The sequence below is a fragment of the Aulonocara sp. 'chitande type north' Nkhata Bay genome, linkage group LG18 (assembly GCF_057382095.1).
Source record: "Aulonocara sp. 'chitande type north' Nkhata Bay isolate Kocher_YH1m ecotype deep benthic linkage group LG18, A_spYH_male_GT1.1, whole genome shotgun sequence".
Lineage (NCBI taxonomy): Eukaryota > Metazoa > Chordata > Actinopteri > Cichliformes > Cichlidae > Aulonocara > Aulonocara sp. 'chitande type north' Nkhata Bay.
The window spans coordinates 6,379,204-6,401,579 of record NC_141361.1 but is presented as its reverse complement, the minus strand read 5'-3'; the positions used below and the strand labels follow the sequence as shown (position 1 = coordinate 6,401,579).

General features: G+C 41.7%; 1 protein-coding gene across 8 annotated transcripts in view; it reads right to left on the bottom strand.

The window, feature by feature from the left end:
* LOC147307855 (disco-interacting protein 2 homolog C) overlaps positions 1–22,376 on the bottom strand; it is a 202,086-nt gene that overhangs the window by 128,696 nt on the left and 51,014 nt on the right. For 3 of the 8 annotated variants that reach the window (XM_086272269.1, XM_086272270.1, XM_086272272.1), the window contains exon 1: positions 7,170–7,390. The exons of 2 other annotated variants lie outside the window; for them this stretch is intronic. In XM_086272269.1, the coding sequence (XP_086128395.1) occupies positions 7,170–7,302 (133 nt within the window). In that variant the 5' untranslated portion in view covers positions 7,303–7,390. Of the gene's footprint in view, positions 1–7,169; positions 7,391–9,211; positions 10,057–22,376 lie in introns of those variants that run through there. 3 more of the 8 variants (XM_086272276.1, XM_086272271.1, XM_086272274.1) reach the window with 3 other exon arrangements.

The following is a 22,376-nucleotide window of genomic DNA, read 5'->3' as shown; positions in this document are numbered from 1 at the left end:
CATTTATTCACCTCAACTCAACTGCTGCAGACTCAACTCATTCTCGACTTCATTAAATGACAATTAAGCTACTGAGCACAAACGTGGGTCGACTGTTGGAGTGAAAAAATGCAGCAAAACAAATTTTAAAATAAAGCAAACACTGCTTCTCATATCGTTCTTCACACTGAATGATGTCGTTGAGCCTTTTATGCGGCGCTGCCAGCTCAAAGAAGTTTGAGGCAACTGCAAAGTTTTCCGACAGAGTTGACAGGAAGCCGCGAGTCCATAAAGTCCCCATTAAAACAGCGTGCGGTCAAAGAGGCGTGTTACAGCTGGATACAAAAGCAAACACACACAGCGGCTTATTACAAAGTGTCATTAAAAAAGAAACGTTTTTGCTTCAGCATGAATTATTTACCCTGTGACGACCTGAGTGCACAGCTCCAGCTTAAACTTCACCTACAGTGAAACCTCAGGTAAGCACTGGCTGCATGAGCTGAGGTGTGCGATTTCACTATGTGCATAAATGATAAAGTAGTGCTTTCCTAGTACTAGTACTGACAGTATGAGAAACATTCCTGCATCACTTGATTTCATGCGCTTTTAAAAGCCTCGTCTATCACGCACAAATACTCCAGCGATGGATGCATTGGTGGCAATTTGGCTTTCTGTACCATATTCAAGGGCACTTTGAAAATGCACCAGTCTAGTAAGTGGATAATCTGCTGTAGCTCGTGAGCATCAGCAGCCTGTTTGCAAAGAATATCTCCTGTGAGCCAACACGATGTCTGCACTCCTCACCAACGGGTCATCTGGATTCAACAACAAAATGAAATGTAACTGACAGAAGCCTTTATATTCAAATCCCTGCTTCATGGTGCAAAATGATGTGGTTAGAAATGATAAATATGTGATTAAGGTTTTGATACAACATGGGGGGGGGGGGGGGGGGGAATGTATATTATATATATTAAAACAAAAAAATTTATATATATAAAAATTGACAATTGTTATAAAGTCAAGAGTGTCACATTTTCTCAGAAGCCTTATTGTCACACGTGTGTCTGAGCGCACCAACTGCTGTAACAATTGATTCAGACAGATAACGATCCCGTAGGGAAAAGTCCACACTGGAAGGCAGGAAAGGTGACGGGGGCATAAAGATTTACAACCAAGACACCGCAGCTCACGTGCACTTTGAGATCCTCCAGTTTGTTTCGCTTTTGCCTCCTGTGGAGCGTCGCAACGTTGAAGCCTGTGTACAGTTTTTTGTGTGAACCCATCAAAAGCTGCGATGGGTTGATGATTCCAATCATTTAATAAAGGCTTAAGTTTTAGGAAACGGAACTACAACGTCTGCTTAAATGACCAATTTAAGACGTACTAATGATGCAGATGCACAAAGACACTGGGTAGAGCACCTGAACATGTAAACGGGTCATGCATGCTACCCCAGCACACACACACACTCCATTTAGCAGGCTAGCCCAGCTGAGACAGGGGGATCCCAGTCAAGCTCATCCTGAGAAACAGTCCATCACTGTGCAAATAAAAAAAGAAAGGAAGAAAAAAACAACTTCCCCTCGCTATCTCACCACTTCATCAGCAGCATAACTGATCCGCAGCCTCACAGCGAGCAGTAAAACCGTGCACTGGGATATGTATTACGAGGAAGAACGTGTGTGAGCTGGTGCAGAAAATGGAAGGCATGGGAAAACTTGCATCATTTGAGCGTTTGCATGCCTTTAGCAAGACACCGTACACACTTGCACTACATGTGCACACGTTTTACCACAGACTGCACTCTTAATATTGTCTATTGCGCTTCTCTTCTACTTGATTTAAATAAGACATATTACCAGGCAACTCATCGTGGTACACATGCTACCACAGAGCAGATAAGTTAGTAAATACCTCGGGTGACCGCCCGTGACCCAGCCTCATTGAAAATTTCACATTTACTAGAAAAGATATTAAAGTGTGCACGCTCCCTCAGGTGAAAATTGTATTTTGCAGCACTGCATGAGTTTTATTAAGAAATTTGTTTGGGTTTTATTGAAGAAATAACTCTGCACAGGAAGTTTCCTGTTATACTGATTTATAGAGTGATTTCCAAGCTTCTACGTGAGGGAAATGTCACAACAAGGAAATAATATCTTGGATTAAATCAGACCAGATTTGATATCAATCTGGTATGCACTTTTCCCCCCCAAGATATATTAACCATTTATTGTGCAGCAATGAGTATTATGCGTCATAAAAAAACAGTTTGGGTTCATAATAAAGGCGGTAGCAGCCTCTGCCTCGCAAAGCCAGAAATCGAGAGGTCCTAAAGGGACCCGGCAAAGGTGAATCAGTGTTCAGCTCCATCACCAGCTCCAGCTGGTGTTTGTTTCAGGGCTCAAAGGGAGAGAAGCAATCTAAGGTAAAGAAAACACTGTGCCACTATAATCCCTGTATTGTGTTACATCTATCCATTACACTCCAACAAATCCCTTTGGCCCTAAAACACGGGAACAGATGTGGCTGTTCGAAGATGATACCTCAGAGTTTAAGAGTTATGAGCATAAAAGAGGAAGAAGAAGCAGGTTTACTCGCTTTAATGCTGCTGCTCTACATGTGCAATCCAAAATTATGCCTGTAGCCTGAATGCACAAGTAAATTTAATAGAAGATAAAAAAAAATGGTGAGTATAACAAACATCTGGAATTGAACTACATTTTTTACTTTTTCAGTGAACCTCATCTATAGCACATACATTTATCTATTTACTTATATATTTTTATATAAGTTTAGTTTTCAGTGTTTCTGAATCAAAGGGACCCACTGGTCAGTGGGTCCCTTTGATTCAGAAACACTGAAAACTAAACTTTTTCGAAAGGATTTAATGAGAAGTCGGACTGAGATTCTCCAGTGATTGAAAACTCTGCAGGAATAAAAAGAACACGCGCTCTCAGGCTCCATCCAGAGTCCTCATCTGCCCTTCCAGCTTAACAACCGAGCTACCTTTCGCTCGTCCTCATCATCTCTAATTACACTCTCTGGTTTAAACGTTACACGATTAGGAGCTCGTTCTTGAGGACGCCACCTTGGCAGCGCCGCTCTATCAAAAGTCAGGACGAGTCTTGTAAAACGTCTCATAATTCTGTAATAGGAAGAAGCTCTGAGTGCAAAGTTAGAGGAACAACTCGAACACTGTGAAGCACATGAAATATACTTGAAGAAAACCCGTTAGACAAATGAAATGAACTCCAGTGAGTCACTAAGTGTCATGTCAAAATTCTGAGAACATTTATGGATGTTTTCCAGTTTTTCCTGTTATGATTGTCTGGATAAACAACAAAGGAAATTAAGTCTCGTCAGTAAAAAGAGCAAAAACCTGGACCTTGCATGAATGTTAAATCACAGCAGCCCTGTCTGGTAACATGCAGGCCTTTATCCCAGACAGTGGCTGAAGGAGATCATGCTGCTAACTAGCAGAGTCCAGGCTGACAGAACGCAGAATAGTCGAATAACCATCAGAAAATATTGAAGTATTTCTGCTTTAAAATGCCAATCATCACTCATTTTACAATACTGGCTTGAATAACACATAAACATCAAACTCCACTGCTTCAGTGTTTTTTCACCCAGAACTGGTGGCTCAACTTTCCTGCTAGTGTAAACGTCAGTGCTGCGAACTGAAGTTGATTAACTGTAAAATTAATTCTGCATCCTTGACCTTTTCCCTCCTTCAGCTGCAGCAGCATGACGCAGCAAAAGCAAAAGACAGACCTGATGCATTATGATGACTGTGACGGCAGGCGGGTCAGGGACGCAGGGTTGGCCGAATCTGTCTATCCGAAGCCATTCGCCTTCGCAAAGGAATGAAGTGGAACAGAAAATCAATTTACGGAAGAAGGTCAGCTGCTGGCAGCCGCACTGAGAAAACCACCTGAAGGTTGAACCCCACCGCAGGAATGATAGCTTTGTTAGCATGCCAGTTTGGTATCTGATATGCTTCAGCCTTAACCATGTTCGATTTGATTCAATTTAGTTTATGCAGCCCCAGTTCACAGCAAGAGTTGCCTCAGGGTGCTTTATATTGTAAGCCAAAGACCTTAAAATCATCAGAGAGAGAACCATCAACCTCTGCGAGAACCAGGCTCAGAACGTGGCAGCCAGCTGCTTCCTTCAACTTTCCGATATTTATAATCTTACTTTAACTTCACTGTCTGCAAAATCTCACAAAACTATGGCCATGAAACAGTGAATAGTTTCTGACACTAAACCTGAAAATAAACATTTTTGCACTATTTTGTCCAAAATCATCATCCATAAACCTTCTTAGGCTGAGGGAAAGACTCCCATTCAGCACAGCCACGCAAGCCTAGGAGTGCAACTAGGCCGGGCCTTTATGAAGAAGCTGCTATTTATCTATCTGCATCATTAGTAAACCACAATAATTCAAAGAATGGACACAGCTTGACTTGAAGTTAAAAACATAGAAAATAAACAAGACAGATAAATCTGTTTGTTTTTGAATATTAATCCAGATGTTTGGAAATTTTAGGAAAAATAAAGTTAAAAAATTAATAGTTTTGACCTTCGCCAGATTTTGGTTTGGATAACTATTATTCACAGCTTTGTCCATTTAAACTGATGGGAAGACAAAGAAGGTTTTTTTATATAAAAATAATTGAATTTGCTGATAAGATCATGAATGTGGAGTAAAACAGAGATTCTAGTGGAATAATTTAAGTTATTACACAAAGTTTTAACATGTAAATATAATGGAATAAACTAACAATTAATCAAATTACACATGGAACAAAAAAAAATTCAATTAATCTTCAAGGCAAGAACAGATATTCAGAGCTAGCATGTATGACACAGTATAACTGCATGTTAGCATGTAGCCTAGCATGCCCTTTCTTTCTTTCTTTCCTTGTAAAAGACTATATAAAAAAGGGCTTTTTAAAATAATCTTTAATTAAGTTTTGATCTTAAATCTGGCCAGAGGCTTATCTAGAGCCCAGGAATGTCTCGTGACCTTACTGTGATGCTGATGCTTCAAATCAAACTGTTAGCCTAGCTTATCTGTTTTAAAGCTAAAGGGCAACAGCTGCTTATTCTGGGCCAGATAAGACACCCAGCAGGCTGTGTGGGAGGAGGAGGAGATGGCCAGAGGTGAAGGTGCTATTGCGAGAGGAAGATGCCTCCTTCAACAGGGAGCTGCACCTCCTCTTAAAGCTGCTGGCACTCCGTCACACCAGACAAGATTAGCATTGCAGCACAGAAGCCAACAGAGATAACGCAGAGTGGTTGAAGCTATAGCCAAACATTGGTGACGTTTCAGCGCTATATATACACAAAACCAGAGGTGTTAACAGTGCTGCTAGAACAGGCCCCAATAACCTGGAGTATTTAGACCCTGTCAGTAACTATCGGGTCTCCCTGCATTCGTCGTCATGTGCTTGTCATAACAAACAACAACATGGACTGTTTCACTGAAAGATTGATGGGTAAACCCACAGATATGGGAGCCGGCTGCAGTCCCTCAGCGTGGTTTCCCTCGGCAGGTGGTCCTCTGAAAGGAACCTGATGACAGACTGACGGAGGAACTTCTGCTATGCTGCTAATGGCTGCTGCTGAAAAACACGGGCAGAAACAGTCTTCTGTCGTCCACTTCCAGGAACAGCTGTGCCTGTTTTCCTTATTTTAGGAATGAGAAAACGGACTCTCAGTCAAAAACCTTTCCTGTGATTGTTTCAGTGTTGATGCAAGGATAAGGCGTATCAACCAAATCCAAAAGGAGTAAAACCCACCCTGACAGAGGAAAGAGATCAAGCATGTAAACTTGATTTTACACTACAGAAGAGGTGAGGTACACTCTGGACAGGCTGCCAATCTGTCACAGGGCTAACACAGAGAAAGACAGCCATTCACACTCACACCTAATTTAGAATGACCAGTTAGCCTAACCCCGGTGTTCGGACCGTGGGAGGAAGCCAGAGTACCTGGAAACATGAGCCCAGAGGCTGGTCAGCAACCCCGTGTCAACCCCCGGGAAAAATAAACATTCCCTAATCAGCTGGCAACTGGTTGATGGAGGATGCTGGCAGTCTCTAGAGGAAAATGGTTGCAACGAGCTATATGGTGTCTCAATGACAACCTTGATGTGATCACCAGCAGATTGCTGTAGTTGCCCATAATTTGCACTTGTCAGCAGTAATGAAATTCATAAAAAAGGTGACACAAACCTTCAAAGGGAAAGTTCTGCCTAAAGAAACGTGTTGAATTTTGATGATTAGTTAGTGAGTGTTTGCAGACTTGTCACCATCCTCAATGCAACCAACCAGCAATCACAAGCAGGTTTCTGGTGCACCACCCCCTCTGCAACCAGTTTCACCCAGACACACTCCAGCAACCTCCAGCAAGACTTTGTCAGCCAATCGGGGAATACAGTACATATTTTTCCCTAGCAACCAGAGGTGGCCAGCAGGCTTCAGATGGTACAGTGCTTTTGATTCCTGGGGAAAGGACCCCAAACCCTGAAGCAGTTCTAATTCAGAACAGGAATCTTTTGCAGTGCTCGATTAAAATGGCCTTCTAGTTTTTGGAAATATTACTGTATTGCACCATATTCAATAAGCTTTGAAGAAACCGAGAAACTGTCTGCTCAACTAGTCAAAGAAAACAAAATCTTAACGAAACAGACAGAAATGTCAGATTAGTCAGAGCCAATAGGTCAACTAGAATCTTCAGGAAACAAGCAGAGACATCATACTTCATCATCTCTTCTACATCCTGTTTCCCTTTGCACCCAGTTGTAATTACACATAAGAGAAGTGGACAGAAAAAGGTTTATTTGCAAAGTTTCATGAGAGTCACATCATGGCTTAAATGTGCGAACGGGACCACAGACTGCCTCAACCAGTTGCTTCTGTGTGCAGCGGGAGTCCGTGTGCACGCTAGCCGAGCACTACCAAAGAAAAACCACAGCTCTTCGGTGCCACTAGTGATAAAACACACACCAGGCTACATTCAAAACAACTGTGCACTGCAATCGCTAGACATCAGCAGGTTACTTTAAGGTTAAACATCCTTCACGGGAAAACTAAATCACTGAAGCATCACGATGCTGCAGCATACACCAAAGACCAACTTGTAACAAGTTTTTTTCTGGCCTCTTTTAAAACTCGTACCTTTCTGAGCGTGCTGTATATCTGTCAGTCTGCAGGATGTGCACCAGTCCAGCTCCTCCCAGTCTTTTCCTCCCCCACCAACGTCCCCATCAGACTGTCCAACCAGACGACCGGCGAGCCTTTTCATCTCCATGAATCTTTCATGCTGCCTAAAACACCACTAACACTCGCTGGAACAAATCCCGTCGACAGACTCCTTCCCCTCCTCCTGCTGGGGAAACAGGTTCATCTCCTCATCGGGGACCTCTCACCACTTTCTCCGTCTACCTTGCTCCCTCCCTCTCCCTCTCCCTGACAGCCTGACCTACTGTGTGCTTCCTCCTCTGTCTTCTGTCTCTACCTCGCTGCTGCCGTCTCTTTCATCCTTTATTTGATCTCCAGAGTATTATTCCCTTTTTTCTACTTCTCCATCTGACCTCAATATGAAACAGATAGTCTCCACGCCCATCCACACCACACACAATGGACCAAACGCTGGGACGCACATACTCTTGTTTTTCTCTTTAACACAAACCAGAATAAAAACCAATCAAAACACCCCGTTTTAAATCACTGAGACAACGTTCAGCTTGTCAGATGGCTTATATGTAATTAAGCATGCTGTTGTATCATATCAACTAAATGTTTTGTAGTTGGTTATTAAGGAAGTGGATGAGCAGGTGTTACGTCACCTTATTTGTGCATGTAAACCAATGTGACACCAAACATGACCTCAAAAGCCTGGACTGCAACTGAGGAAGTTGACACTTGTGAAATCAGGTGTCAGCTGAAATAAGTCAGCCTGGACCACACACTCACACCCACACCCACACCCTCACCCACACCCACACGACCTTTAAGTGCTCTTATCAGTGGCTGTCAGTTCCTGAATGTGTCATGAAAGGACCAAGTGTGAGTGAGTCTGGAAGTTGTTTTTTTCTCCTCTCTGGCCTCTAATGGTTTAAATAACAGGCATCATAACTGTAACCAGATCCTCCACTTGCATGTTGAACTGTAACACATACAGATGAAGTCACATGTTGCTTCTTTAATCCCAAATTTTACTTTTATCTTCACATGCTTCACATGCAAGGGGATTTCCTCCACATTTCCTCTTTTCTCTCACATAAAATACAATTTCACATACGTCAGTGTGTGTAGAAGTGATCCCCGTGAGGCAAAAGCTCAGTTTCAGATACGTTTTTCTGCTCTCGCTCTGTATGACGTCAACAAGAGGGGAAATCCACAACAAGGTGATCTAAGTAACACAGCTCAAGCTGTGAGCACAAAATCCCCACCCACGGATGTTCTGCCTCATTAAATTGTAACCTGGATGTAATAAGGTGGTTCTGAGGTTGGGGGCGTTACAACTAGTTTGGTCTAGGTGGAGCTGCTGCTACTACTGAAACGCTGCAGCTGGTGAGATTATGGCCACTCCTGACACGTTCGCACTCAAAGCACTAAACTGTAAACATGAAAAAACTGGCTGAACACGCAAACACAAACAAGTCCGATTACGCTCGTACGCGTTACTGATGGTTAAGACACAATAAAACTCGGCTTTTTGGCCATGTTTTCTTACTAGATCCATCCCCACTGGTGATTTCTTTCACATGTTGTCAATAACTTTGGAACTCGAGGTTTACATTCAGTAAATGTAAACATTAATTAAGGAATCAGTCACCATTAGATTTGGAAAGGTCCACAGTTGCAATTTTTTTTTGGGGGGGGGGGGGGGGGGGGGGCAAAAGTAATGAATCAATCCCAGAAGGCTACTGATGAAGCTTTCATCCTTATTAATACTGAATACAAACAATCAACCGTGTCAACTGCACGACTCCAGCCCTAGAAAATAATCCATGTTTGCTGTAATTTCTCTCAATCTAATCTTCAAATTTCGGATCTTCAAATTTCTTATTTTACTTTCAAGTTAATGTTCTCTCTATCAAACACTGATATAGCTTATAAAAGCCATAGTTAGCACAAAGAAGCAACTTTTAACTCCTTCTGATCCTTAAAATGATATATGTTACGATATTAATGTTATGATTTATTGGATTTACCTTCGGAGTAAGGCAGGATCCAGCGTGCTGCTAAAGGTGTTCCAGTCAGCGCGTCGTCTCTCTGACTGACCTCCAGACTGTCTGAAGGGCTGCCGTCTCTGCTGGGTGTCTGACTTGAAGTCCTCAGACACAGACTGTGTCACACGAAAAACGCTCCCTGGAAACACGCTCGCTGTCTCCATAAGTCAGGTGAATAAATTAGAGCTGCTGTATTATTTAACCGTGGCACAGTTGAACGGCCGGTCTCCCTGCTGATCCAAATCTGTCACTTCACCTCACACGCCGCTCAGGGTGACAGGGCCCTTCTGGCCAGACACACACACATGCAAACACATAAACACACACCCAGGTTGGCATGTGCAAACATACACTTGGTGCAAGTAATGTCTCCAAGCAGAAATGTGCATCTCGCTGCACAAAAATACACAAAAATGCAGTCTATGCAATCTTTATTGGCACACACACACACTCACTCTACTGTATACAGTACTGTAAAATGCCCATATATTATGCATGCAGAGAGACATGTACAGTCTCTGTGCTTTCTAGGACACCATTTGTTAAAGATCCATTACCACTTTATCTGACCTGAGCTCACTGTTTCTCCTTTAACATTTGTTATTTTTCACTTATTTATTTTCTTATTTATTAAGGAAATTACAAAATAGCAAAATTAACAGCAGACTTACAGCATAAATTGAATGTACACCTTATTATCTCTACATAGAGAATAACTAATAAAACTCCTATGAGCTGAAAGCATAACAGCCAGCAGACCACTGAAATCAAGGCCAACACTTCCTGTTCTCTGCAAGAGTAACTGTTTACAGTTTGACTATGAATTCTGATGATTTTTCAAAATAAAAGGCTAAAGCAAGATAAACCTGAAGTCCTTAAAACTGCATCATAAGCACTGCAAACAGCCTTTGTGTTGGTGGCGGACTTTAATCTTCATTAACACAATGAAAAACAAAAAGTGAGATAAGAGGCAGCTGGAAAACTCTGCATTTGATAAATGATGACAGAAAGACACTACGGAAGTAAACAAGAGGTCTTCACAGGTGTGGAAGAGGATGAGCAAAGAAGAAAGAAGCAATCCCGTCCATGCATCTGTCGCCTTTCCAATTATCCAATGGAGTCTGCCATAGGGAAAGAGGCGGGGTAACCCTGTACAGGTCGCCAGTCTGTAACAGGGCCAACACAGAAACACAAAACACCACTAACACTGACATTCACATCTTAGAATCACTAACTAACCTAACCCCACTAACTGCATGTCTTTAAACTGTGGAAACTCCGCCCAGATGGTGGATCCAAACCCAGGACCTAACCGCTGAACTATGGTGCTGCTGAAACAAGTTATAAGAGGCAAAAAGACACCTTATGCGTTTGTTTGCGTCACAGTCAGCCTCTGATGAAACGGCAGCATTTGATGGTCTGGGAATAAGAATGCGTTTGACTTTCACGTGTTTGGAGATGATCGTGCCCGGATCCATTTATAGCCATTATATCAATGAGGAAGAGACTGAGACGGAGCGGCTCAAGTCCAACTTGGATCTTGTCTGGTTTTCTCAGAAGCCAGTAGACCCATGAAGACCTTTAATGTAAACTGCTGCAGAAAAGAGAACCCCCCTTCAGGTCACTCAAGGATAAAGCTCACCAGTGAATCTCGGCTGCTCTCAAAAGAAGTTTCTTTGGCGTTTCCTGTGTTTAGGTTGGCCGGCGGACCACTTTTTCCTTTCGCTTGCTCTGTTCTTCCCTTTCATTTCCTTTGGCATTCCCTCCTCTCCTATTTATGTCTCTTTTAAATCTACATCTGAGTTCCCTCCCTTTCATTCTTACCTTTCTCACTTTTTCATAATCCTTCTCCCTCCCGTTGCACTCCTTATATTCTTCTCTCCAGCTCTTTTCCCCCCTCTTATCCAACCCGCCACCCCATCCCCATTTATATCCTCTCTCTCGGTGTGTATCGTGGCCATTTATGGGCAGTGTGCTCAGAGCTAAATCTCCCTCAGGCAGCCTCAAACACAAAGTCAACATTTCCTCAGGATTGAGGAAGGTGGAATAGAGTCCTGCTGGCTTTGTCGCTATAAAGAGCCTCAAATCTTATCCGTCCAGCAGCCATGTTTCATCAAAATGTCTTTGGATAAGGACAAAGAGAAATGACATCACGCACAACACTGAAGGAGCACACTGGTTTCCACTCGGTGTTCTTGGTTTAAGAGTCAAGTAAAACTAAAAGATCAAAAGCTACAGCGACAGGTGTGAGAGTTTTTGAATCACTCGGACCACAATGACCTGAAGAACATCAGAGTGGGATTTAAACTCCGTCATTCCAAAAGGAATCTGTGGTTTGAATCATGCAAGCATGCAGGCATTGGCCATGCACCTATGATACCCCGGGCCGCTCTCATTCCTGGGGCGTCAAATAAAGTCGCCGCTGGCATGCGTCAGCTACGTCCACGGTGCCCTTTGGCAGTGGGGCACATTTTAAAACCAGACCACAGCGTTTTTCTCAGCCTACCAGGTAGTTTTAAGTGCCTAAACCAAACAAATCCAAGAGTGAGGAAAAAAACTAAACCAAGTGCAAAACATAAAAGTAGAAACGAACCATGTTTTGCTTGTGGATAAACCAGCCAGTGTTGCGCTATGTGACAGCCTCTTTGGAGACCCCTATGATTAATAGAAGAAACATGAATATTAATGATCGTTTTTCACGTGTGGTTCAAGATATCCCGCCGACACACATCTACACATAAACCACCACGGTCTCCCAAAGAGGGCGTAACAAATCATTTCCATTGTATGAGGCGACAGTTAGGAGGCATATGTTGTTGGGAGCATGCAATAAATAATGCAGAGGTTTTGCTACAAGCATATGTTTCCAATGTGCATGTAAAATGAGTGCCTTGGGGATATTTCTGGTATGTATCCCAACATGTATGCTACCTGTGTGCAGATTAGCCTTCAGAGAACTGTAACTGTGTGAGTAGCAGAGCCAGTCAATGCAATGAATCCCCCCAAATGTCATTTTTAGCCATGCAGTTTGCCTGTCCTCAGCACTAACCCCAAGTATCAGCATGATGTGCCTGTTAGTTTCCACACAAAAATAACCTGATTAAACCCAGTTGCTTTAATTTTAAGTTAGCTCGATTTAAAGGAAAACATTTTCAGAACTGAATGTGTATACAGCAACAGTAAGGTAATCAGTGTCTGGAGACCACATCACCATGGTGTAGTGATCTTGTAATCCCACTACTTGAGGCAGGTGTAACTGATTACTTTGCCAAATAAGATGACACAGTTTCTGTCATGAAACGTAACCATCGTGGCTCAAGAGTTGGCAGTTCGTCTTGTAATCGGAAGGTTGCCGGTTCAAACCCCGGCTTGGACAGTCTCGGTCGTTGCGTCCTTGGGCAAGACACTTCACCCGTTGCCTACTGGTGGTGGTCAGAGGGCCCGGTGGCGCCAGTGTCCGGCAGCCTCGCCTCTGTCAGTGCGCCCCAGGGTGACTGTGGCTACAATGTAGCTGCCATCAACAGTGTGTGACTGTGTGTGTGAATGACTGAAAGCGCTTTGGGGTCCATGGGGACTAAGTAAAGTGCTATACAAATACAGGCCATTTACCATTTAACCAGTGCAGAATAAGCATCAGTGGCACAGTTTTTACTTCTATGACAATTCTTTGTATAACTGGCAGAGCACATACTCAAGCACGTCATTCATGGTGACTGAATGACAGTGAATCACACACTTTAGACATTTGAGCGTTTTCTTTATTTTCCTTTATTTTTATAAAGTTTTCTATGGCAATTTCAAAACAGATTTATATTTTTTGTTGTTTAACAGACTATTTTTTCTTGCTTCCAGAAAGCAAGTTATTTTTATGTTATAAACTATTACAACAATAACTGAGCACGACATAATACAACCCTAATTTTATAACCACCTGAAATTTCAGTTGTCACCACCAACAAAACTCTGCCTACGTCTTTATCTCTCCACCACAGCTGAAGTGGATTTAGCTGGAAATTGAAAATTCAACCCTAATTTTGGATTTACGACCCGTTCTTCATGTGCAGACAGAGTCTGACTATTCCATATGGAACTATAGATGCTCATATTTCCATTTTTGAAGAATTTAATGGATTTTTTTCAGAAACCTGCCACTAAATTTATCTCTCCGCCACTGTTTGGTGCCAGACAGGTATCTGCTTTTGATTCAAAAACTGGTGCCGCCTCCTTCTGGTGCACAGGAGGCTGAAAGGCTTCATGGGTTCTTCTCTTTTATATTAAACATACTCATTTCCTCTTCTTTGAATATAAAAATTATTGACCTTTGCAGTCTTGCTTTCTTCCCGTCCGACTCTTTGCCCTATTTTTATGCTTCTCTTACATCTGGCGTTCCTCCTGAGAGGGAATTAAAACTTATTTCATGATTACTTGCAGCAGACTTCTACTTCGTCCTCCTTCCTCTGTCCTCCTCCACCGCTATACTAATTCCATCAATGCATCTCAAAGGGAAGCTGAACACACAAGGACCAGTTGTAATTAAGTCTAGTGTCTCGGGGCTACGCTCACCTGCTGCCTCCCTAAGCACTGCTGACACCCACCGAGGCTGACCAATACTTCATTATGGCTTAAGTGAAAAAGAATCAATAGCAGCTAGCAGAGCAGTCAAGTCTGTATGGCCTCCGCTCGACTTCCCTGTCAGGCATCAATCACAGACAGAGAAAGAAAGGCAGACGACCCAGAGGAAAAAAGCTGAACAGCAGCCTGTGCTGCAGACTGCTAATAGGAGCAATGTGCAGCTGGCAAGTTTTGTGATGACAATAACAAAAGCAGAGCTTCTTTGCAAGATGAAAGGGAAAAAAAGTGATACTGAGCACTTAACCTGTCTGGAGTAGTGATAAAATCATAAATCTCTATCAAAATGTCAGTGAGGCAGAGGTAGGAGAGAGAAAAATAAAATCAAAACAACAGGACCACTGCCAGCGGCGGCAAAAGGACTTCAATTATGTACATAGAACCTAAACTCTGTATGCAAAAGTGTAGAAGGTCAACAAATCCACCCAGCTGACGTAGATATTTGTCTTCCATTTTCAGGGAAAAGTTCATCTCTTGCATTTGAAGCTGCTGAACGACTGACATCACTGAGTCAACAAACAATAGGTGACTCTTCAAGGTGTAGAAATGCAAACAGAAGCCAAGCACCTGCTTCCCTATTGTACTGAGAGCACCCAGCTCTGTTTATAGCTTCAATAATCCCGGCTCCACAGATCTGTGAACTTTGAATTTCCTCACGAGCAAACTGGGTCACTGAAGCATCTGTTGTAATGTTGTATGTAAAACCAGATGTAGCAGGAGGATTTGAGTCCGTGGGAGCAGGTGAGGAGTTATTTTAACACGTGCAAAATAAATCAGACGGATCTTGACAAAGAGCCGTCTTCACGCAGTACAAAGGTGGTGAAAATGCAATGTGATAGAGACCTAAATGTGCTCTTTGTCTATGGCAAAAAGAATCAGCCATAGTAATATAAAGTCATCCGACAATATTAGGATTCAGATTTTTCCTATAACTAATTCGCCTATACCCAAATAAACAACATCAGCGTGAGCAAGAACACTTCTAGCCAGAAAACAAGGTCCTTCACTAGACCTCCATTAACTATACAGAAACCTGACCCCTCCCTGGCCATTGTGAGTAAGATAATAACTCTGTTCACTGATGATGCCGTCCTTTTACGCGGTGCTTTTCTCTATTAAAACACTGTGGTCATGAATGGGCTGCAGGACAAAGCAGAGCACAGTGAGCGATTTTGTTTCCCAATGAGAGTTTATCACATCCTTCCTGTTCTCAGTAAATGAAGGAGGGGGTCGGGGTACAGTTCCCATGTAAAAGGACAGGTCAGTCTACCCTCCGCTGAGGGGAAAGTAGCTCATCGCCAGAGGATCAGGTAAAGAAAAAGAAAAAAATCAATGTAGCATATTATTGTGGGATTTGTGAAGTCTCTAGATGCAAGAACTGCTTGAAAACTGTAAGTTGATGAAGCAAGAACTGGACTTTGCAACCAGTCCACCAAGTTAGGAGTTTGAGATTAGGCAAACTGGTTCCTAAAGAAACTGGAAGCTCTAATGTGGTCTGCAAAGAAAAGATGTGAACAAAAGCTGATTGAGCAGGCTGTCCACGAGCAGACAAGCTCATGAGACTAAATATAAGCCTGGAAAATATATTTTTATAGCCCAAATCCACCAATTTGTCAAATTTAACAACTTTACTGTACAGCAAAAGAGAAATGACCATTCATTGCTAGGACCCTCACGGTTATGTCCTTGCTTTGGTTGCCAGCAGATTCCAGTGGTTCACCTGCTGCTTGCAGGTAGACTTATGTGACAACACTATCCAGCTACTCACACAAACCAAAAACAGATACCGTGAGTTTGCTGTCATAGAAAACGTTGCTGCAGCCAACACATTTCAAACTGTGCAGTTTTTCCACATATCCACACGTCAACCTAACGTTCCCGCCAGGACAACAAATATTCCAAAACACCAAATACAACAGCCAAAGTTGTATTTGGTGATCGTGCGGGCGATCGTGGCTCAAGAGTTGGGCGTTCGCCTTGTAATCGGAAGGTTGCCGGTTCGAGCCCCGGCTTGGACAGTCTTGGTCGTTGTGTCCTTGGGTAAGACACTTCACCCGTTGCCTACTGGTGGTGGTCAGAGGGCCCGGTGGCGCCAGTGTCCGGCAGCCTCGCCTCTGTCAGTGCGCCCCAGGGTGGCTGTGGCTACAATGTAGCTTGCCATCACCAGTGTGTGAATGTGTGTGTGAATGGGTGGATGACTGGATATGTAAAGCGCTTTGGGGTCCTTAGGGACTAGTAAAGCGCTATATAAATACAGGCCATTTACCATTTACCAAAGTGACAAAGGTTATGCTTCCGTTCAAATGGTTTTGAAAAAACAAATAAATGTTTGGAAAAAAAAGATAAAGATGAAAGAAGGAATTGCATTCATTTAAATAGTTTCTTAATAAAAATTAATCATCTTGTTAGACTTCCATGAAATCTTTAAATGTAGGAATCAAATAAATAATGGATGAGTGACTTATACATGTGCAGTACAAGTATATTAGCATATGACAAAAACACCAGTCTTATTCTATGCTACACCCCAGAGAAAGTAAGTCAGTGAGTTCACATTTAACTGCACTCATCTTCAGTACTTCATTAATATTTCCAACAGATTCTGGGAAAATCCTTCCAAAAAGCACTCAAGGTTCCCCAGGTATGAATGAATCACACGGCTCAGAGTACAGCTGAAATAAAAAAAACTTTTCAGTGGACAGGTGCTGAAGAAATCACCCAGTTCCAAAAGTCCTTGAAATATCCGCAAAGCACGAAAGACTCCTTATTTTCAAGCCAGCGAGCCTCCGATCTTATTCAGCTGTGATGCTAAGTAACACAATCTAACCTCTTCACTTTCAGAAGTAATTACCTGAGCAGACTCTGAGGCCTCTGAGGTTTTTATGTGAACGAGGCTCCGCCACACTTAAACCAAGCTAATCCAGATTAATGCCCGGTCGGGGCTTTTCCTTCATGTTGGCCTGATGGAAATCCTTTTATTACAACAGCTTTGTCCAGCCATTAAATTGCAATAAATAATTTGTCTCAAAACGTTTTAAAAATTACATATTTTAGCCTCCAGGTGACTTTTAGATTACTTTATCCAGTTTATTTTTAGGCCAGTGCTTTATTGGTTATTTGCCATCTGTCTTGAATGAAATTTCTAACTTCAAAGTTTAAAAAAAAAGTGCAATTCCTCATTTTTAGTTAGTAAAATGGCTACTATTTTAAATAACCCTTTCACTGTTGTAATCTTTATTGTAACCATTAAAATTAGCCCGAGTGGGATTAAGCAACAGAGACATAAATACAATGTTTGAGTTTTAAACCAAAGCTAATTAGTTACTGCTTTCTCTGCAACCTGCTTTGCAACCCATCTCCAACCAAGCTCCTCCTTGTGTTGTGTCTAACTTCTCATAATGCTGTCATTGGATTAGCCACAGATGGATGGACTGGGAAGTCCCAGTTCAGAGCCATGCCACCAAATATGATTAAGCTTACCAGTTTCAATACTTTGTTGCAGAGCAGACTTTCAATATTAAAGACAATTTTATGGGCAGACTTTTTATGCTGGACATTTGAAACAAAGCTACATGCATGCAGGGTGGTAGCAGCAGCAGTTAAAACAGCTCTGTGCTGTTACACAACAAGCACGAGAGACTCTCAAGAGAGGCTATACACCAGCTGAGCACAGTCCAAAAATGGCTATTCTGCGACAGAAAAAAGAAACATTCCTTAAATACTAAAGTGCACAATCTACTTCAGTCCAAAGATAGCCCTGCAGCGCTGCCTCCGAATCCACTCGGGTTTCACTGAGCAGGAAAGAAATTGAGAGCCGTTCCACAATGCGAGGATTATGTGATTATTTAGAAATACATCTAAATCAAATAAACGTACATAGACTCGTGTCGGTGACACTGTTGACACGGTGATTTGTCCCTGTGGAGGTTTATGGCCATTAACCATCCCTTCAAGCAGTAACACAATCACAGCAGTGACTGAGGCAGCATTAATTTAAAAATGAGAATTTGAAATAAATTATCAGAGCTCTAGTTAACAGTATAACCCAAGTAGGGCCCTCTGAGGCCACTAGAGAGGGAATTAGTGCTCAGTTAATTATGATACACTGATATGCATGTTTCCTGGGGGTTGAGAAAAATCAACAAAGTGCACAAGGACTGCTATGAAATATTCCTCTAAGCGTTACACGTTTATCATTAAGGTCCAACAATTCTCTGGAGTCAGCAACAAATGTAGCTTTTAACTACAAACATCCTGAGACGTTTAGATTCTGGTAATTTGGGTTTTTTTCAAATCAGGCAACAGAAACGTTTGCAGATCCTTTTCTAAATCGATTTATGATTTGGGGAATTTCAATGCAAGCATACGATTATGACAGCCCTGACATATGAATCATCAACTCACTGTGAACACTTTCCATTAAAACTATATTCTGCTGGATAAATACTGTGTGGATTACTGAGGGGAATCGGTAATCTGACCTCTGGAAAAAGAAGCTGATTGGTTTTTAATTTAGCCTTGAAGGCCACAAAAGAAATTCCATTCATACTCATTATAGTGGAGCACAGGTAATTTGAGTCGACTGACCCTGTAACCAATGGATTCAGATATTAGATTTCCAAAGCTTGCAGTTGAATAATAGTTTGGGTAGCTTTCTTGAGCAATTACTTTATGGGAACTTCATGGATAAAATATATACTTTAACATATACTTTGGTGCTTTTTGTCCTTTTATATAATGAAATTTGAGTTTATTTAGGCAGCGTACACAGAGCTGCCATAAGGAAAAAACCACAGACAGACAAAGTGAGTAACATGTAGAGCCTCATTACAATACAGCGCTCTGCTGTGAAACCTTAGATGCTGATTTTGATGCTTTAACGCGGATGTAAACCGTGCATGTGTTGTAAAATCAGCACCAGATCAACAAGGGAGCTGCCAAAAGTACCTTCTTCTTCTTAAAGCTTGAAAAGAAGGGTCAGAATATATACAGGACAATAAAATTGGATCACAAACTACCCTGAAATATCAATTTTCTTTGGATGAAATGATGGCTATTGATAATAGAGCCTAGCTCCCACTTTCTACCAACTCAGCAAGCCTATCCACAGAGGGCAACCCCACACGACCCAAAGGATCTGCTGCAAACATCCTGCGTTCACGCCCTGACAGGCCAGAGTGCCACGAGGGGGACCATCACAATAATAAGGCAAGTGGTTTTAATGTTGTTGATTGCCGTGCAGTGACAGTAATTAAGTGAACCCGGTCATTAGGACAAGAGCAGAGAATAAGAATAGAATAGAATTCAACTTTATTGTCATTGCACATGCACAGGTACAGGGCAACGAAATGCAGTTTGCATCCATCCAGAAGTGCTTTAGTGATATAGATATATTACAATATATATTAGCAATAATATAGATATGTAAGTATATTACACAAATGGGTCTATTATGTTATAATGTACACGGTATGAAGTATGTTGTGAATATTCTATAACTATAAGTATGTACAGGCTGTAGTGAGTACAAGCTATGTACAGGCTATGAACAGGATATAAATATGAAAAACTATACAGAATATGAAATAAATAACTTTACAGAATCTGGGATATACAGCTATACAGAAATGGGAACTATGCAAGTTGTAAACAGTTGTAGGGTTAAAAATTATCAAATGTACAGAATGATTATTTACACAGAGCTATACAGTAGTGCAGTTAAGATAAGTGAGATATAATTCCTACAGAGGCTGTATAAAGTGCTAGTGGTTGTGAGTGGTGGTTCAGTCCATGTTATTATTGTGTGTTTGAGGGTACAGTTGTCCATTGTGTGTGTAGGTGGTTGTGGGTGTGTGTATGTCCAGTCCATGAGTTAACGTGGGTCAGATGTCAGGAGGATTGGTGCTTTTATTGAACTAATTAAAGCAAAAAGCCCAGTTTGTGGGCCTCTCATCCCTCAGGCTCTATAGAAACTCAGCGTATGTGCCAAACGCACATACATCCACGAAAACACAAATACAGTCATAACACCACAACAGACAACTGGTCCTCTCTGCAATGCACATATGGTCAGGTGCAGAAAGAGAAGCATGTCAGCAGAAGGCATGAACAGAGTGTCATCTAAAACAATCGATCCCATTTTGAAGTTAATCCTACTTAAACTGGTCAACTGAACTGATGCCAAGAAGAGGAACCTGAAACCGACTCACAGTCACTAAGAGGAAAAGACAAAGCTGATCAAACTCCTGAGCACAGGGCTTATTTCACAATCAAGGTCAGCACTGGTGTCATGGAGTTTGATGTTTGTATGTAACACTGTGGTATGTTAACATCAGACATGAAGAATTATAATACATCTGGGTGTTAAGACATGAATCCTCAGTCATGTTTTGGACTTTTGTTATATTAGGATGCATCTAACTTATATTTGCAATCTTACTACAGAATTTCCCACAGGAGATTTTATGTGCACTACATGTCTTCCTTATCTGTGTTGCAGTCCATTTATCACTGATGTCAATGGAGCCTACCAAGCCTCCTACAAGGCAGACTGAAGCACCTACTAGCAATAATACTAATAACACTAATACTGATAACAGCTCTTTAGTGGACTGCTTACCACCAAATCAGGTTCAATGTGGTGATTCCAGAAACATATAAATAAGCAAAGCCTGGTTTCAATCATGAGCTTTCTCCTGTTTGAATAAGCTTCTTTTACTCTTTTAAATGGTAAACAAACAAATTGGAGTTCTTCCACATTCAGTATGTTAAACTAATTTCTGGTTCTTTCTTTTAAATTAGTCAATGTGTTGTTTCTGCCCTGAAACCCATTGTATATTACTGAGGTCTTGGCTGTGAGATGTGCTGCGCCCCAAGGCTGCTGGGAGAACAGAGAGCCAGCTCTGATAACTCGCTGAGTCACATGTTTTATGCTCTGCCAGCGTCCAGAGTATAGCCAGAACCCTGCAGCTACACACTGGGTCGGTCCCAAGAACAGTCAGGAGTCCTGTCCCACGAATCCACTGAGTGTGTGCGTTTGATCCTCGAGTGTGCGTTTGCTCTTTTGGAAGTCACAGCTTGTCGTAGCAGCTGAAGAGCTGCACTGACTCACTTGGCTTGCCCCGCTGATTAGTGGACATGTGTGGCATCAGCAAGCCAGTAAAGCGGTCGAGCGGTCAGCAAGACTGTCAGAGCAAAGTGAAGCAGGCGGAGACATCAGTTAGATACGAACGACACTGAAGCCCTAAAGTTCCTGACATGCACTTATTAAACTAAAATATATGAGCTAAAAGCATTCAACAAATAAACAACGTCATCTCTGAAGTTTTTACTCTGTAATTTTCTGGGTAAGTGTAAAAAAATTAAATTTGGAATTCACATCCAAGTTTCACTTTATCACTATCCATGTGTTTCGTTTTGTTTTGAGGGTTTTTAATTCATGAACAGCACTGCCTTGTAAAAATCTTGCTCTCTTGGACAAGCAAATCTCTCCAATTTACAGCCACATATTGTATGGCACAAAGGTACAAATCTGATTGGATGAGTTGATACTTAACCCTTAAAAGCCGGTCGGAGCGGGCACCTCCCTTTCGCTTAACTATTTTTAAATCCCGGTAGCTCTGCAACCACATAAGCTAGCGCAATAAGTTTTTTTGCATATGAAACCGGAGGAGTTGTACTTACATCTTATGCCATCAGCTTGTCCTCGGTCACAGTTTCCTTTCACATATAGCTTTGCAAAAACTGCATAAAAAGCACTTGCAGCAACAAAAACATAATATTCCAGAAACACGCTTTGCCAATCCGATCAGCTGTTTGTAACGCTTCCTACGTCCATCAGCGCGAACTATCGCATGTCCGCCGTGTCCTGCCCAAAACCGGAAGTGACGTAATTTTGCAGAAATGTAGTTTTTTTACTATCAGGGCCTTATGAGCTTATACTGGTCTTTTTAAAAGTTATGTTTGACTTTATGACTTTCTGTGTCGTTTCTGGGATGCTTAGGACTCATATTGCACTGCTGGAAATAGTTTATTTTGATGCATATGCTGCTTGTCTTTGCAAATTTGCATTATAATATTTATTTTCGTTTTTCCTGCAGTATATAAGAAATTGGTGTATCTCAAAAATAAAACAATGAAGACACAAAATAAATTTCCTGTGGTGGGAAACTATTTTGTGCAACTTTTTTGTATTTACAGTTTTTTTTTGTATTTCTAGTTAAATTTCTCTAACTAGAAATATATGTTAAAAAAGCAAAAACGATTTTCAATTTTCTTGTAGTTTATTGCACTTTTTTGCAATTTATGTAATTACTATGCACTTAATGCATACATATTATTAAAATTTGGGCTATAATGGTTGTATTGATGTATATCAACTTGAAATGCTCCCAAAAATGGCTCCACAGCATGTAAAAATATAATATAAGCTCTGGCGGACTTGGTTCTATGGGCGGTCTTAAAGGGTTAAGTGAAACTTGGATGTACCTCTGCCACTTCATCTTGTTATTTGAACAAA